Source organism: Microplitis demolitor, chromosome 1 (assembly GCF_026212275.2).
Source record: "Microplitis demolitor isolate Queensland-Clemson2020A chromosome 1, iyMicDemo2.1a, whole genome shotgun sequence".
In the NCBI taxonomy this organism is placed as follows: domain Eukaryota; kingdom Metazoa; phylum Arthropoda; class Insecta; order Hymenoptera; family Braconidae; genus Microplitis; species Microplitis demolitor.
The window spans coordinates 10,923,940-10,940,969 of NC_068545.1; the positions used below are offsets into that span (position 1 = coordinate 10,923,940).

Below are 17,030 nucleotides of genomic sequence, written 5' to 3' on the forward strand. Positions count from 1 at the left end.
ATTTTCACATGTAACATGTAAAAATATACAATATTGACAAATGTTTATCAGGTTTACAGTACTGAAGATGCATATGTTATTAATTAAGTTATAATGATTGAAAGGAATTATAAAAATTTGTAAGCAATCTTTTTTGTGAATTTTATTGAATTCATTTTATTATTCTATTAAAATTTTTCAACATACACAATAAATGACCAATTCAGTAATCAATTTTAGTACTATAAAAATTGATCAAAAAAATTTTACAAACTAATTAGAGATTAAGTAATAACTTCTTTTTTAAGTTTTTTTGAAAATTTTTCAAGAATGCATATTTATTTTTGAAAATGAAGCATTTCTAATTTATGAGAAATTTTGACATTGTCCGTTGCTTAATCTTGGCTACTCGGAGTACATTTATTTACTCTGTATTTACGTTTTTATTTATTTGTTCTGAACTATGCTCTAAAATAATTTAATACATAGAGATTTACATACTCTGAGAAAGCAAATTATTTTAAATAAAAATAAAAAACAAATAACAAAGTAACATTTAAATACATGATTCTTAAACTATTATTAAATTATATTACATTAGAGAATAATTTAAAAAAATTAAAATGACCGTATGACTTCAATTCTATAGTTCTTGAATATATAAGATACATCAACTCTAATCAATATGTAATAATGTCTGCTTGTATAATAATTAATTATTTATATTTTTAGCATTATTTTGGCTGACATTTTGATTTGTAAGAAAATAAGAATGTTTATTATTCACTTATAATATTTTCTTAACTATATATAATAACACACATTTCACTTTTCATGAACTTTGATCTATGCATTTTTATGTATTATACTTTCTAGTTCTTTTCCCTTATTTCTTGTTTTTAGTGTCACATATACCCTTATTAAAAGAAATGATTTAAAACGATTAGAAAAAAAAAATTTTGAATACTTTTTAATGCTTTTAAATACTTTGAATATTTTTGAATCACCTTTCTTATGGGTATTTAACATTGCAAATCGTTTCGAATCGTTACTCTTAATCAGGGTATATATATATATATATATATATATATATATATATATATATATATAATATATATATATATATATATATATATATATATATATATATATATATATATATATATATATATATATATATAATATATATATATATATATATATATATATATATATATATTATATATATATATATATATATATATATATATATATATATATATATATATATATATATGTCGGAGATGGACGATATTATAAATTATTCTAAATTCTATGATACAATATTATTGTCGACAATAATTAATTTTAAGTTGAATTATTCTATGTGGTTGAGTATTTTACTTACAGTTGAATTTTTTTAGCTTCTATATATACAAAGATAATTCACCAGTATCGTACATATGTATAGTTTCATTGTTTAAAATTATCCTGCATAAATTTTCCATTTCTGAAACATAGGAAATAAAATTGTTATTAGTTCAATACTATAAATCTCAGATAGAAAACAGTCCATTAAAATAATGAAAAATTTGATATTCAATGAAATTAAATTTTTCGTACCGTAAATATATCCGATGTTTATAACTTTGTACAGCCTTGGTCATTTTATTATTTCCTCAATTCATAGCTGTTAAAGAAATTAATCATAATTAAGTTTTGAAGTATTCAACTATTTCTTTAAAATATTATGAAGAGTATAAAGAAATATAGTATTTACCTGAGACGATGTTGATTGAAGCTTAATTAACACTAATTTTCAAAAATATTAGGAACTTTGTCTCCTTGTTATTGAAGATAATGATTTTCATGATTGCAGACAGTTGACATTTTTCAACGATATTTCAATTATTATGCGAGATTATAAAATTTCAGTTCTGTAATGCAATTTAATTAGTTACATACTTTTAAGGAATCGTAAATACAATTTGTAATACTTACTTGAAAAAAAGCATTTTAATTTTCTTGGTGTATCTTTATCTTTTTTGATGTTATCTGTTACAAAATTAAAAAGTTGTTAATTATTTGTACAATCACCACTGGAGTGTTAAATAACTTTAAGTTTCAAATTTTATCATGACATCATGATTTGTAAGCTAAATGATTTATATTTATTTTGTACTTAAGAAGTATTTTCAACATAATGAAGACAAACGAACATATTTTCACAGTAATTATATTATTTTACATTTTTGCTTACTTCTGGCTTTTTATTCTTCACTTCTGCAACGATTTTTATAACGTTAAAAAGAATAATCATGATTGATTATGTCATTCGTCATGATAATTAAAGGTAAACTGCAAAATATTTTTTCCTCGCACCATTGTTATATATGGGGCGTTCCACGCCAAATCGGACACTTTTTAGCTTTTGCATCTCGGATTTCTTTGAAACTTTTTTATCTTTTAGTATAGGTTGAAAGAGGCCCTCATGATTTTTTTCAAATTTTTTCCTCCAACCATTATCGAGATATCAAATTTTGTAAAAAATAGAGATTTTTTTTTCAAACGCCTATAACTTCGCAAAAAGTGGTTTAAATAAACTTTTCATAGAGACAAAATATGTTTGTTTTTAGACATCTTTTCAGTAAAAAATAAAAAAAAATTTGTTTGAACCACGCTACTATTGAAATTTCAAATTTTAAGTATGAATTGTCGATTTACAAAAAACACGTACTGATCGATTTTCCTCATAACTTTTCACAGCAAACTGTCACCTTTTCTACAACTTTTTCAGCTATATAATTCTCTCATTAATAATCTGTAGCTGATTTGGACTACCGACGTAATATTCTTTACCGAAGGATGTTAACAATATATCTGTGTGCTGTTTCACTGCACCCAATAAAAAAGCATGCATATAGTTTGGGGACATCCCATCAGCTAAATCAATATATTTCAAATTCATTAGCGATGATGGTCCCCAGACGTCCATAACATCTTTCTCATATTCACTCTGACTCGTGAGTACCATATTGCTGTTGATAGACGCATCAGTACGATCTGGAGGAATCGTTGTGGATACTGTCAATTTTCTATATCCATCAACAGATTCTGTTGGATGCTCGCAAAATGTACATCCATATAAACCATTAAACTTTTTCATATTTAATAGCTTGCATCTCGCTACTGAATCAACAACAGCACATATTGGGATAAATTTGCTGACTACCATTATATCTCCTAATTTCCATTGAATGCCTTGCTCCGATAATTTATTCCCCTGATCAACAAATGGTTTCAAAAATAATTGCATATTCGGTTCTTTCTCATTAATCCATATACCACACAAAATCATATGCTTAGTCTGTAGCTTAGGAGGCAATTCATTTATAATTGCATAGATGGAACAGGTTGAAATTTTACTCAATTTTGATGCTTGACAACCATCTGTATTAAATGTATATGTTAAATTAAAATTATTAGATAAGGGATTATTCCCAGTTGATAATTTTTTATATATTTGTCCATCGGTAAGATCTTCTATTGTATTCTGGTCCAACTTTTCTTTAATTCCTTCAAAACTTTCGATTGAAGCTTCTTGTACTTCACAATCTTGCAATATTGTTTTAAATTGTGTTTCCATGCCTAAAGTTAAAAAAAAAGAAATTTTTGATGCAGTATTATCATTTCCACAATTTGCACACTTCAATTCTTTTGAATTTGAATTCTTTTGAGCACCAAAATAAAACAAACAATTATTACAAAAGTAGTGTCATTAATAATGCTTCACCTCGTGTAATTCATGTACATTTACAAAAAGCGATTAATTGTAAAAATCTTCAGTGCTGTTTTCATTACCTTGGTTTTACAAGCAAAAATAACATGAAGCTATTATAACAATTATTTGTCTCATAAATATCACGTCACTAAAATCAAAGGAGTATATAGAGAACTTTTTTTACCAATTTATTAAGAAATTTGGCTATGCGAAGATCAGTTGAACAAATACAAAATCAATTTTTTTTTTTTTTCAATATATGTTCTTTTGCCTTAGTTTATTATAATGAGAATATTATAAAAACGAATAAGAATAACTGAAATTATGACTTCACGAGACAGAATTTTTAAATTCTTTTTTATAAAAATTCAAATAAGTGGTCATTGACTTATCCTTTTTCATTGAAATTTTTTCAATAAATTTTTTCACTTCGGAAAATTGAAATAACTTATGCAACAAAATTATTAAAATATTAAATAATTCATATAAGCATTACAATAGCAGTAACAAGAAGTTGAGTATTTTTATTGTTGTTCATTTACGTTAATATTTTAAAACATTAATTAGGTTGTAAGGCTTTGCAATTAGCGCTCCTGTACTTTTATTGCCTATGTTCATTGAAACTAAACTAATTTGGAGATATAAAAAAAACAGTACGCCTTTCGGCCATTATTTCAGTTCTAATCGTTACTTCTTGAAGCCTTGAAGGCGGTTACGAAAAACAACTTCATATAATATCTTTTCAATGCCCGGGAAAAAATATTTTTATCAAGTTATATTAAATGTTATTGAATTTTATAAGATTTCACAGCAAAAATTTATAAAAATTCATATAATTTTATAGAATTTTACAAAGTAAGATCTGAGTAAAGAATGTAATGAATAAATTAAATTTTATTAAATTGTATAACATTTTATGAAATTGTATAAAATATCATGAAATTTTATGAAGTTTGTTCAGTCACGAGCTTGATTAATTTAAATCAAGCTTCGTGCATTTCCGCTCGGTTCGGGAGAAGCCGAGCTCGCTACTGACTGAAGGTCAGAATAGTGCCGGGTCACTCGCTATTTGGGCCCGGCACATACAATTTCTAACTCAGGATCGTGTCAAGACGTCCTGAGAACCCGCTACAAGCTGACCAATCACAAAATTCGTTTTATATTGGTCAGCCTATGAGAGAGCTCGCTATCAACTGCTACCTTTTGGCGCGCTTTTAAGCCAATAAGAAAATTCGTTATATGCAGCAAGGCTGCCACGTCGACACCAAGCTTCTCGACGACTCAACGACGCTACCATTTTTATTCATTCTACAACTATCTGTCTAACCGCTTCGCTCAGAGATTCTACAACGTGTCTTTGCTACTTGCAACCTCGTGCTTGAACCGCTTCGCTTATTATTTCTTGTGTGATACTAAACTAAAACCGCTACGCTGAATTATCCTCAATATTTAGACAGTATATCAAGGCTGCTATTTATTGAGAATAAATAAACTTTTCTGTCGCCAATAATTAATTGTTAATTAATTATTGTTGAGTTAACCGCTACTGACCACGTGTCAATTTATACGTGAATAAACTATCTGAGTTGCATTCGCTATCGCGTGTTAATTATAGTCGCATTCGCTTCAATATAAGTTCTCATAATTTTAAGTGTAAATAAGTGTAAATAAATCTATAATTTATTTATTGATAAAATCTGTGTAATTTTTAATTGTTTAATTCACCTCGCCTAAACCAGATCCAATTAGTTTATTCGCTCATTTCACAAAGTTTTACACAATTTTTTGAAATTTTATACAATTTTATAAGACTGTACAACGTAATTTTATAGAATTTCATATAATTTTATAAAATTTTATATAGTAAGATCTTCGTTAAGGACGTAATAATTAAATGAAATTTTATATAATTGCATGAAATCTTATAAAGTTTTATACGATTTCATAAAATTTTATACAATTTTATAAAGTAAGATCTTTGAAAGAAAGTAATAAGTAAATGAAATTTCACAAAATTTTATAACATTTCATAAAACTTTAGAGAATTTGATGTCATTATTGCATCTAGCGCGAGGTTGCATCTTGTAAAATTTGATAAAATTTCACACAGTTTTGTAAAATTTTATTGTAAGTAAGTAAATTGTATTGTAAGTTTATAACGTTATAAAAACTGTCATATGACAACTGTGTGCATACAGTTTTATCTGATTTTGCTATAAAATTTATTAAAATGTTATAGAAACATTGTCCCCGGGATCTTATTGAACTTAAAAAAATTTTTTGATCGGATCACACATGACTGATTCATATCATACACATGAGTTTATACTCCTATATAGTTATGTCTACATATGATTAGACCTGATTACGCTCAATGTATATATGCTCCAGAGAGCCAAAGCTGAGTATTTCAGGAAATACTGAGTTTTTGCGGACTTAAATACTCTAAATCTTTTTTTTTTTCTAATGATATTCAAAGTAAATAAACAAAATTTTTAATTGCTATAAAAAAAAAAAATTTCATTTTTGCGGGCAAAAATTTGTCAACTATCAATTTAAATTAGATCCTCATTACTCAAGGAACAGTTCAAAGGTTTCGCAATTATCGCAAAAATCTGAATAATTAAAAGTAAATAAATTTAATCAATTTTTAACTTTTCTCGCCTCCAGCGGAAAGCGTCAACTTTCGTCCCGCTGTGCAAAACGAAGTTGCCCCTTTCTGCCTTCGTCGAGGAAAAAAGTAGTATATACCTCGGCTTCGCCTCGGCCAACAATTACGTGAGATCTGAGACATTTCTAACTTTACTTCCCTAGGTGTGTAATGTACTATTATGTCCATTAAACAATCGATAGTTCAATTATTCAAATCGTTTTTTATATATAATTCTAAATGAAATTATGTATAATTTAACCTGATCGTGTTTGAAAAATAAGTCAAATTTGCAATAATGTCCGAATTGTTATAAAGTTATATTATTATAAATGACTGCTATAAAATATGGCCGATAAGAATTCGTGTGTAATCTTAAATTCGTCCACGCATTTTCCATATCTACAAGTGGCCAACCCTGATTGAAAACTCCGATTGAAACTGATTGAAAACGTCCTATCAGATTTAATCGGAAATTTCTGATTGACATTCAATCAGTTTCAATCGGATTCAATCGGAAACTTCCGAATGATTCTGATTGAAAGTTAATCAGAAATTTCCGATTGACTTTTAATCAGTTTTAATCGGAATCATTCGGAAGTTTCCGATTGAATCCGATTGAAACTGATTAAAAGTCAATCGGAAATTTCTGATTGACTTTCAATTAGTTTCAATCGGATTTAATCAGATATTTCCGGAAGGTTTCGATTGTAAATTAATCAAAAATTATCGATTCCCGGGAAAAAATAATTTTATATATTATTAAATGGTAAAAAATTAAAGAATCAAATATATTAAAATCTACGTTGAATCTATATTAACAATTAGATTTCATGTCATGAAGTAATATAGGATATACTATATTACCACCAAAAATGGCACTTGTCACTCTGTCAAAGAACAGAGGAGTGCTCGTGTCAGAATTGCTTCCAAGTCTGGAATACAATACGTCTGAACTACGTTTCTTACCAGGGACACTTCACAAGTGGTAGGCGCTATCTAGTGGCGAGCACCGAACTACTCCCAATGCTATTACCTAGGACTGGTGAATTTCCTCTCCTCTACATATATCTTTTCTCCTAAGAAATTTTTCTCTTGGTTCAAGCAACTTTTTTTTCTATTAGTTGGAGCATACGAAAATCCTTGAGTTAAAGACCCCCACGAAAAAAATTTATTAAAAAAATATAAGTTAAAATACAAAAAATTTATTTTAGAATTTATAAAAAATCAATCAGAAAACTATTTTTTAAGAGCTTGACATAGAAATGAAAATAACTAGAAAAAAAAAGCGAAATTTTAAAAAACTTTATTCATAATAATTTTTGAGAAATGAAATTACCTACAAAAAAGTTTCTATGAGATTTTCTGATAAAACTGATAGTTTCGCCGGAAAAGTAAGAAGATCTCAAAATTTTCTATAAATTTGACTTTAAGCTCAAACAACTTTTGAACAGTTAGATTTATCAAAAAATGATGAGACTTTTGTTGTAGAGCATTCAATATCCTACAAAAATATCTATCGTGCATAATAATTCGTTGATTGGCTTGTAAGTTAGAAAATTCTAAAAAATAAAAAGTTTTTTTCCCGTGTTATTTAAATAGAAAATAGAAAAATTGATTGACGCAAACTGTAGTATTATTATTAAGAGCTTGGATTGGTACCGAAATTTTTATTTTTAGGTAGACTGTCAATTTTGGGATACCAAAAAAAAAAATTTTTTTTTTTTAACTATCTTAATATATATATAATTTTTTATTGATGTTTCCTTTTATTTTCGTAATAGTTTTAAACTCAATCAATACAGTTTTTTAAAAAAAGTTTTTATATAATCCTGAAAAATGCTTGTTTCAACTTTTTATAAAATAGATTAAATTGGAAAGACAGATAAAATTCTATACTCGGATATTTTAAAAATTGCTGAATTAATGATAAATGAAATTCATATCTGCCCAAATTTTAATAATTATCAATACTATCTGAATTGTTATTTTCCGATTGAATCCAATTGAAACTGATTGAAAATTGTCTGTCGAATTTAATCAGAAAATATTCGATAAATGAATTATTATTTTCTGATTGAATCTGATTAAAACTGATTGAAAATTTTCTACCGGATTTAATCGGATTCAATCGGAAAATAATCGATAGATAAATTATTATTTTCTAATTGAAGCCGCTTCGTTTGAAACGAAATTTTTTTTTTCTAGCCGATACAAGAAAATTTTGTTGTTTATATTGAGAAAAAATTCCCTGAAAATTTCAGCTCTTCAATTTAATTTAAAGTACTTTCTCTCGAGTATCAAATTTTTCCATTTAAAAAGTATGTTAATTGAATAACATTTTTTTTAAATTGCTATAACTTAGCCAGATTTTAAGCTATCGTTTTGAAACCAGTTTTAATTTGCAGAGAATTTGTTGAATTTGAAAGTCTATAAAACAAATTGCTCTAACTCGATCTATGTCGATTCTATCTGCTCCGAAAGTCTATTTTTTACTTGTTTCATATAATTTTGTTAATAGTGAAAAAAAAAACGGCTCATCGTACGAAAAAGATGCATAGCACCCATCTTTTAGAAAATTTTGTCCTCTACAGAATTGTTTATTATACTTCCCTGCTAAAAAAATCCGAGAGATTCTTATAGCTGTATGTATAAGGCCCTATACTTAACCATATAGCACTTCTCATAGAACTCATTCATTCTCATAAAATCTCTATGGGAATGTATGAGAATCTATGAGATTTTCTAAACAGGGTGATATCGCTAAAGTGCACTGTTTATAAGATACAATCAGTAGAACATTCTACAGTAAAAAGGATTTATACTATATTAAGCTTACAATTTTTATACTGTCTAATGTTAAACTACTCGTATCTCATAGATAATACGCATACCCCTATTAAAAATAAACGAGGGCCGCCTCGTCTGTCATCTACCGTTAGCATTGATTCTAGCGACGCTAGCGAGACGCTAGCCAGTGCCTCGTTTCATTTTTACTAAGGACTTTAGCTATATCTAGCTCATCAGGAAGATAGTTTAAAATCAAGTAGAACATTCTACACGGAGAAATAAAAAATTGATCAATCGGGATAAAATCGAGAAATAAATTATTATTTTCCGATTAAATCTGATTAAAACTGATTGAAATATTTCAATCGGATTCAATCAAAAAATAAAAAATATTTTTTTCCGATTGAATCTGATTGAAATTCAATTGGAGGCCTCAAACGCTCCCGAACATTTCTGATTGAACATTCGTTTCCGATTGAAACTGATAGAATTCTGATTGAGTTTCAATCAGATTCAATCGGATTCAATCGGAGTTTTTAATCAGGGATATTTGTATGCAACCGAATTATTTTGAGGTTCAATAAAAAAAAAGTTATAATTTCAACCCTGACGTTGACTTTTATTTTTATCTATAAATTAAATACTTACTTTAGAGAAAAAAAAATTATTTTGATGCTTAATATTACATTGAAGCTCAATTTCTCTGTACATTGTCGTTATACGAATTTTTATTACAATAATAATTTTTAAAAATTATTATTTTCTGATTGAATCTGATTAAAGTTTTCTCAATCAGTTTCAATCAGATTCAATCACAAAATAAGTTATTAAAAATTATTATTTTCTTATTGAATCTGACTGAAACTGATTGGATTTTTCTCTATCAGTTTCAATCAGATTCAATCAGAAAATAAGTTCTTAAAAATTATTATTTTCTTATTGAATCTGATTGAAACTGATAGAAAAAAATCCAATCAGTTTCAATCAGATTCAATCGGAAAATATTTTTTAAAAAATTATTATTTTCTTATTGAATCTGATTGAAACTAATAGAGAAAAATCCAATCCGTTTCAATCAGATTCAATCAGAAAATAAGTTATTAAAAATTATTATTTTCTTATTGAATCTGATTGAAACTAATAGAGAAAAATCCAATCAGTTTCAATCAGATTCAATCCGAAAATAAGTTCTTAAAAATTATTATTTTCTTGTTGAATCTGATTGAAACTGATTGGATTTTTCTCTATCAGTTTCAATCAGATTCAATCGGAAAATAATCGAAAATTAAAATTATTTTTTTCTGATTGAACCTGATTGAAACTGATAAAAAAAAATCCAATCAGTTTCAATCAGAAAATACTAAATATTTTTTCCTGATAGAATCTGATTGAAACTGATAGAAAGTCAATCAGGACGCTCGAACGCTCCCGAACATTTCTGATTGAAAATTCGTTTCTGATTGAAACTGATAGAATTCTGATTGAGTTTCAATCAGATTCAATCAGTTTCAATCAGAGTTTTTAATCAGGGAATAGACGAGCGGAGCAGACTCAGGGTAGCCACAAAGAAATGATTTTAAAATTCCCTGATATTCCCCGATTTTCCATTTAAATTTTTATTATCTTTTCATTTCCAATAATTTAATTTGATAATTAAATCATGCGAGACACCATGAAAAATGGCAATAAAATAAATTAATATTGCCTACTTTGGACTATTCTATGTTATAAATGTGTAAGTTAAAATATTTAATAAGAAATTTTATAATTCAAATAAATTTAAAATACACTAGTTACAAAAATTAAGGGATATTAAAAAAAATCTTTAATTTCTTAGTAAATTTTAACAGTATGTAACTCTAGAAAAAAGGTCGTACAACAAAAATAAAAAGGTAAACTGTAGCTTCGAGTGTCTAGTTTCTGATCTGGCCTTTAAATTTTTTTATATACACAGTTCCGAAGCAATCAAAAATCAATCATAATTATAGAAAAATATTGATTCAAGCTTGAAGACCGTTTTTAAGATGAGCATAAATTCGGTTAATGTCTCTTTTGATAGTTTTCTTAGAATTAATACGGAACCGCACAAAATAAAAAAACTTGAAGACCAGATCAGAGAACTAGAAACACTTAAAACTACAATTTGCCATTTTTGTTTTTATCGTAGAACCATTTCTCTTCGAGTTACAAGCTGTTGAAAATCACTTAAAAATTTGGAATCGTTCATATCCCTTAATTTTTGTAGCGTATTATTGAAAATTTTTTTAAATTTTGAACTGTCGCAATTAAATTCCCGGATACTTTTCGAAATTCCCTGACATTTTCCGGTCGAATTAAATTCTCTGATAATTCCCGATATTCTCGGTTTGTGGCCACCCTGTCAGACTACAATCCATCGATAACAAAAGTTGAGCTGCATCGAGGCAGAACATTAATTGGATAGGTGATCCATCCCGGAAAAAAAAATGATTTTACAAAATTTTATAAAACTTTAGACTGAAAATGGCCTGGTAAAATTTCATAAAACTCTATAAAATTTTATCAAAATTTACCAAGCCATTTTTAGTATAAAATTTTAGTGTATTTTTTTTTGTTGTTCAAATTTCTTAATTCATTAGCAACAAAAAATATTATTTTTCTTCTATTTCTGCAGTAGAATAAACTATATGAAAAATTTTTAATTATGAATTATTAGCAAATAGCTCCGATTACAAAATTTTTGAACTACATATATGTACATTATTTGGTTCTAATTATATATAAAGATAAAATCAAAACTGCTAAAGTTTAGGATTTATAATTTTTACAGCTTTCAGAATTTTTATATTTCAAAATTTATGAGAAATTCGATTTTTGATATTTTTCTATATTCTCACATTTTTATATTATTTATAGGGAAACAAATTTTTTTACTCACTCTTTTAATTTTAGCAACGTGATATTTATTTTCATTTTATTTGTATTTTTTAATATACCTCATCATGCCGATCATCAGCAGCCTCATGAAAGCGTTCATCTGGAAGTTCTTCTTCAGCCTAATCAAAAAAGCACATTAAAGATACAATATAAAAGAATTTTCTTTAAAACTTCAATTTCATATAATGTGAGGATAATTACGTCAAACCAAGCTTCTTCACATTCAGTTGATTCACTATATTCATCACGAAACCATAAATATCTTGTAGGTTCAGGTTCATCTAATTCATCGTGTAGCCATAAATTTGAGCGATTTTCTTCTAGCTTCCCATTTTCCTTATGATTACTCATGTTCATATCAATAACTTCAACATCTTGCTTACTGGACAATTGTTCGTTATAGCTAACATTTTCCACAAGATAGTTTGAACTGTGGCTATAGCAATTTCCAACATCTTCGACCGCTGAATTTTTAATCTCTTGGTTCTCCTGCTATAACACATGAAGATAAAATTACAAATATTCCAATAAGGCTAAGAAATCATGATACTGAAATCCTCAGATATGTGAACATTTTTTATTTTTGAAGCAACTAAATTACTATTGATAAAAAATTTTTAAAAAATTGTACTGATAAATTTTCTAAACTTCTACATGTGGAATTTTTTTTTTTTGATTTTATTTATTAAAAAAATGTTTTAAAATTGTCAGATGTTCTGTAATTTCAGCATCATGAAAAATCAAACTATGCTTTTCAGCTAATGTTTCTCTTATAATCTTTTTGCGCTACAAACGTTCAGGTACTTCTAAAAACGTATCAGTTTATAAATTAAAATCATAAATATTAATTGCTTCAATTTTTTTGGCAACAAAATTACGTTTTTTTTTTTTTATTATTTGTTATTAAGATTTATAGTATGAATATTTATTATATAATTATTCTTTACCTTTTTTTCAATTAATTATACCAATTATTTTTACAACTAAGCATTTTGCTAATTTATCGTTATCATTATAGAATAAATATTACTTAATTTATTCTAAACGCTATCAAATTGTTTCATTGAGTTTTCATGGTAGATGAAATTAGTTAATTTGAAAAATTTTCTGACTCTTTAGCACTTCAATTTCAAAATAAATCATATTTCCGCTAAATTTATACTACTGTACGCATTTACCAGCAAGAATATTACTCAGTTTCGTAGATTAATTATGATTTTGTTTTTCTTTAAAGCTTGCAATTTTTTAAACTAAAAAACATCATTATCACTAAAGTGTGCGTATTATTAATAAAGTTATTATTAGTAAAAATAATTAATACTTACAGTAATAATAAGCTGTTTCATTCTAAATATCGGGTGACAGGAAACGTTCCAAGACCACTCAAACTGTATTTATATTTCTCTGAATATAAAATAAAGATTTGCTTATCTATTTGTTCAATTTTTTATAATCTAAACATATAGTTTAATAAGTATGTGCCACGACGATTCAGTATCTAAATTATTGACCAAATGTTGATAAAACGCAATAAGTATTAATATATAAATTTCAAATGGAGTTTAAATTCGCGCCTATTTATGTATTTCAAGTTCACTAATCAATTACCAGGTGGAGACATCTGAGGATATAACAATGTTTCCGAATTGAAGCATTTATCAGAAATTCTGTTATGTCCTCAGGTGCCTCCACCTGTTAATTAAAGAGCCTCGAGTGCCACAACACAAAACACGTATTTTATAAACAAAAGTACCAGATGTATAAACAACTATTGAGAGTGTGTATTTTTTTCTTATAAAATAAAAAATTATGATGAAGCAAAATCAAGATATCGCTAAAGTAGTTTTTTTATGTGTTCTGTGGTATATTATTTCTAGTACTAATAATGTCGTTGGAAAAATATTACTATTAGAGTTTCCTTATCCATTGACAGTCACAATGGTACAGTTAACCTCAATCACTATATTGTCTGATCCGTTTTTTCGTTTTTGGGGTATACGAAAGACATCGGAAATTTCTTGGAATTATTATTTTCGTTTACTTGTACCACTTGCACTCGGTAAATTACTTGCCAATGTACTTAGCCATATCAGTATTTGGAAAGTTCCTGTATCTTATGCCCATACCGGTATGAAATATTATAAATATTCCTGTATTTATTTTAATTTAATAATTAGATAAAGATAGCTCTTCAATTAACAATATTATGAGTTTTATCTCTTTTGTAAGGTAAAAGGCCCAGTTATTGACACTGTCCCAGTTTCTGACACTTTCAACTCTATTTCAAATTTCAAAAAAAAAAAAAAAAATGACTCGAATAAATAAATAAATTTGTTTTTTTTTTTTTTTTTTATTTTAAAAAACTCACCATGTACCTAATTAATAACCATAACAAAAAGAAAATATTAAAAAATATCGTAATAAAAAAAATTTTATTAACCGGGAGTAGCTGTGGGAGCCAATTTTTAGTTATATGGTAAGCAGTTTACGGAAGAGAGCTCCAGATTTGAATATGTTATTTTATCACCTTATCTCGTCACATTGAAAATTTCAGTTTGTTTAAACTTAATATTACATAACTTAGCTAATAATAAATCAATTTTATATAAATATCAGTGTCAGAAACTACAGCACAGGAAATTATGAGTGTCAGAAACTAGGTCTTCAAACGTCACTTTTTGAAACATTAATTTAAATTATAAATTAGCTCCGAATAATTATTTAGCGATTATGACCTCTGCAAATTCTAAACTTGTTTTTTATACAAAGTACTATTTATTTAAATGGAATTTTATATTAGTTAACATAGATTAACCTCAGCTATCACTCTTGAAGTGTCAGAAACACGGCCCTTTACCTTATTTTACTTTAGTTGTGAAAATTCAGTTTCAGTATTTCAGATTTTACTGCTTGTACTTAATTTTTATTTAAATGATCGTAACGTAGGAATGAAGTTATTTATTTTATTATTTATAACCTATCTCTTATTAAAAGAAGTGATTTAAAGCCATTTGTAATGTTAAATGCCCATAAGAAGGGTGATTTGAAATTATTCGAAGTATTCAAAAGTATTAAGAAGTATTTAAAATTTTTTTGTTCTAATTACTTTAAATCGTTTTTTTTTAAATAAGGGTAGAACCGATGAATGTAAATAGTTGCCAGTAGTTATGGCTATTATAATTTATAGAAAGCAATTAAAATTATTAGTTTAAGCTCTTCAAACTCAAAAACATCATTTGTAGCACTTTAAATTTTTGTACTCACCCAGCTTAGAAGTATTTTTTCACACAGTTCATTGAACAATCAAAGGACCACGATTAACTCAAGAATATTATTTTATTTTATTTATTTCATTGTTTAAACGAATTGATAGAATTTAGATAACCCTGAAGTTAGCCGACATCCGCCATTTTGAAAATAAAAAATCTTATAACTTTAGAAAAAAAAGCGTTCAAATTAAAAAAAAATGCTCGTGTAGATTTTTCAATTTTCTAGATGAGTATTTTTTTGAATAAATCGAAAAATAAAAACTCGAGATATAATTTGAAATTTAATTTTAAGATTACTTATTTTATATTTACAAATTTTTACAAACCTCATTACTTTTAGATTTTTGTATTCAATTTTTCGAAATCTAGACGAGTACTTTTTTTAATTTTCACTTATTAAATTTTTAATTCAAAAATTAACCGTTACCCACTATTTTTAAATAAAATATCTTGTGATTAAAAAAAAAAACAAAAATTTTTGAATTTTGAAAAAATACTTGTATTGATTTTTTAATTTTCTAAACGTGTCTATTTGTTTGAAAGATCAAAAATACTCGAATTGTTATTTTAAATGAAAATTCATACATTTATAATTAATTAAAAGCTTATTCGTTTTTGAAATTTATGATCAGAGGCTCCCGTATTTATGACTATGAGTGGAGGCCAGATCCAATTTTGTGATAAGTCCGATAGTTTCGCTGAAAAAGTAAAAAGATCTCGAAATTTACTATAAATTCGAGTTCGAGCTCCAACAACTTTTTAACAGATAAATTTATCAGAAAATGATGAGATTTTTTTTGTAGAGCATTCAATTCCCTACAAATATGTATTTTGAGCTTATCTGTACAATGAACCATTGCTGAGGTACAAAATTCAAAACTTAAGAATTTTTTTTTTCTCATGTTATTTACATGGGAAGTCATAAATCACAAAGTGGTTGCTCTTTATATTAATATTGAGCTCAATATTTACCATAATGTTTCTTTTATCATCTTCAACGATATTTTCATAGTAACTCTACGAGCTCGAAAATGCTATCACATGCAATTGTTTTTTTACGATCTTTTCAAGCTCTAACAAGTTACCTGTTATGCTGAAGTTTGAAAATTTAAGAATGGAAAATCATCAATGAAGCGGTTTTTAAAATTTAGTTCCTGATTATGTTCAGTAAAATAAGTGTGTTGAGGCAGAAATCAATGTCAGGGATCGAAATCAAGATTTAAATAAGTTCTGACTCATGTAAGAAACAATAAAATATGAAATATCCGATAAAAATATTAAAAACTACGTTTTATCGATTTTTTTGTTGATAATATGATTTAAACTAAAAACCAAGTTCGATGACATTATATGATCAAAAGAAACCATAAAAAAGATGATTTGGTATGATATCAGGCACATTTTAGTACGTTATATTATGATTTATCCGGAAAAAATAACAAAATGTTATTTTTTTAACTTTTCAACGCCGATATCTTTTGAACTAATCAATCGATTTTGATAGTTGACGTGGCAATTGGCGCGTTTTATTGAATTCTAGAGCTGATTAAAATTTGAAATCGATCGCGTCAGTCGTTTCGAAAATATTTAGAAAAAACCGTTTTTCACCATTTCTTTCTCACGCGATAACTCTCGAACGAATTATCCGATTTTGATGTTTGAGGTG

General features: G+C 26.8%; 2 protein-coding genes and 1 long non-coding RNA gene across 5 annotated transcripts in view; 1 reads left to right on the forward strand and 2 right to left on the reverse strand.

The window, feature by feature from the left end:
* Positions 1-1,361: 1,361 nt before the first annotated feature.
* On the reverse strand, positions 1,362-2,013 carry LOC103579374 (uncharacterized). Its single transcript, XR_008404478.1, has 4 exons — positions 1,960-2,013; positions 1,739-1,895; positions 1,582-1,648; positions 1,362-1,468 (listed from the first exon to the last, which is right to left on the reverse strand). It is a non-coding gene; the product is annotated as an uncharacterized LOC103579374 (long non-coding RNA).
* A 216-nt stretch (positions 2,014-2,229) lies between these two features.
* On the reverse strand, positions 2,230-15,488 carry LOC106694273 (uncharacterized). Of its 3 annotated transcripts, none has more exons than XM_014445160.2 (5): positions 15,360-15,488; positions 13,421-13,499; positions 12,297-12,584; positions 12,155-12,214; positions 2,230-3,606 (listed from the first exon to the last, which is right to left on the reverse strand). In XM_014445160.2, exon 5 carries the CDS (start codon positions 3,602-3,604, stop codon positions 2,756-2,758), a length of 849 nt encoding a protein of 282 aa, XP_014300646.2. In that variant the 5' UTR covers positions 3,605-3,606; positions 12,155-12,214; positions 12,297-12,584; positions 13,421-13,499; positions 15,360-15,488; the 3' UTR covers positions 2,230-2,755. The 3 variants fall into 3 exon arrangements, with proteins under 3 accessions (XP_014300646.2, XP_014300645.2, XP_053598718.1); XM_014445159.2 differs by having other exon boundaries at positions 12,297-12,587; XM_053742743.1 differs by lacking the exon at positions 2,230-3,606 and having other exon boundaries at positions 12,132-12,214.
* Positions 13,809-17,030, forward strand: part of LOC103579368 (solute carrier family 35 member E1 homolog) — a 30,807-nt gene continuing 27,585 nt past the window's right edge. The window contains exon 1 of the mRNA XM_008560740.3: positions 13,809-14,223. Within this exon, the coding sequence (XP_008558962.1) occupies positions 13,905-14,223 (319 nt within the window). The 5' untranslated portion in view covers positions 13,809-13,904. The remainder of the gene's footprint in view (positions 14,224-17,030) is intronic.

Bases quoted from the DNA above. Each gene is read 5' to 3' on its own strand.
- LOC106694273 (XM_014445160.2), bottom strand. From the start codon at position 3,604: ATGGAAACACAATTTAAAACAATATTGCAAGATTGTGAAGTACAAGAA.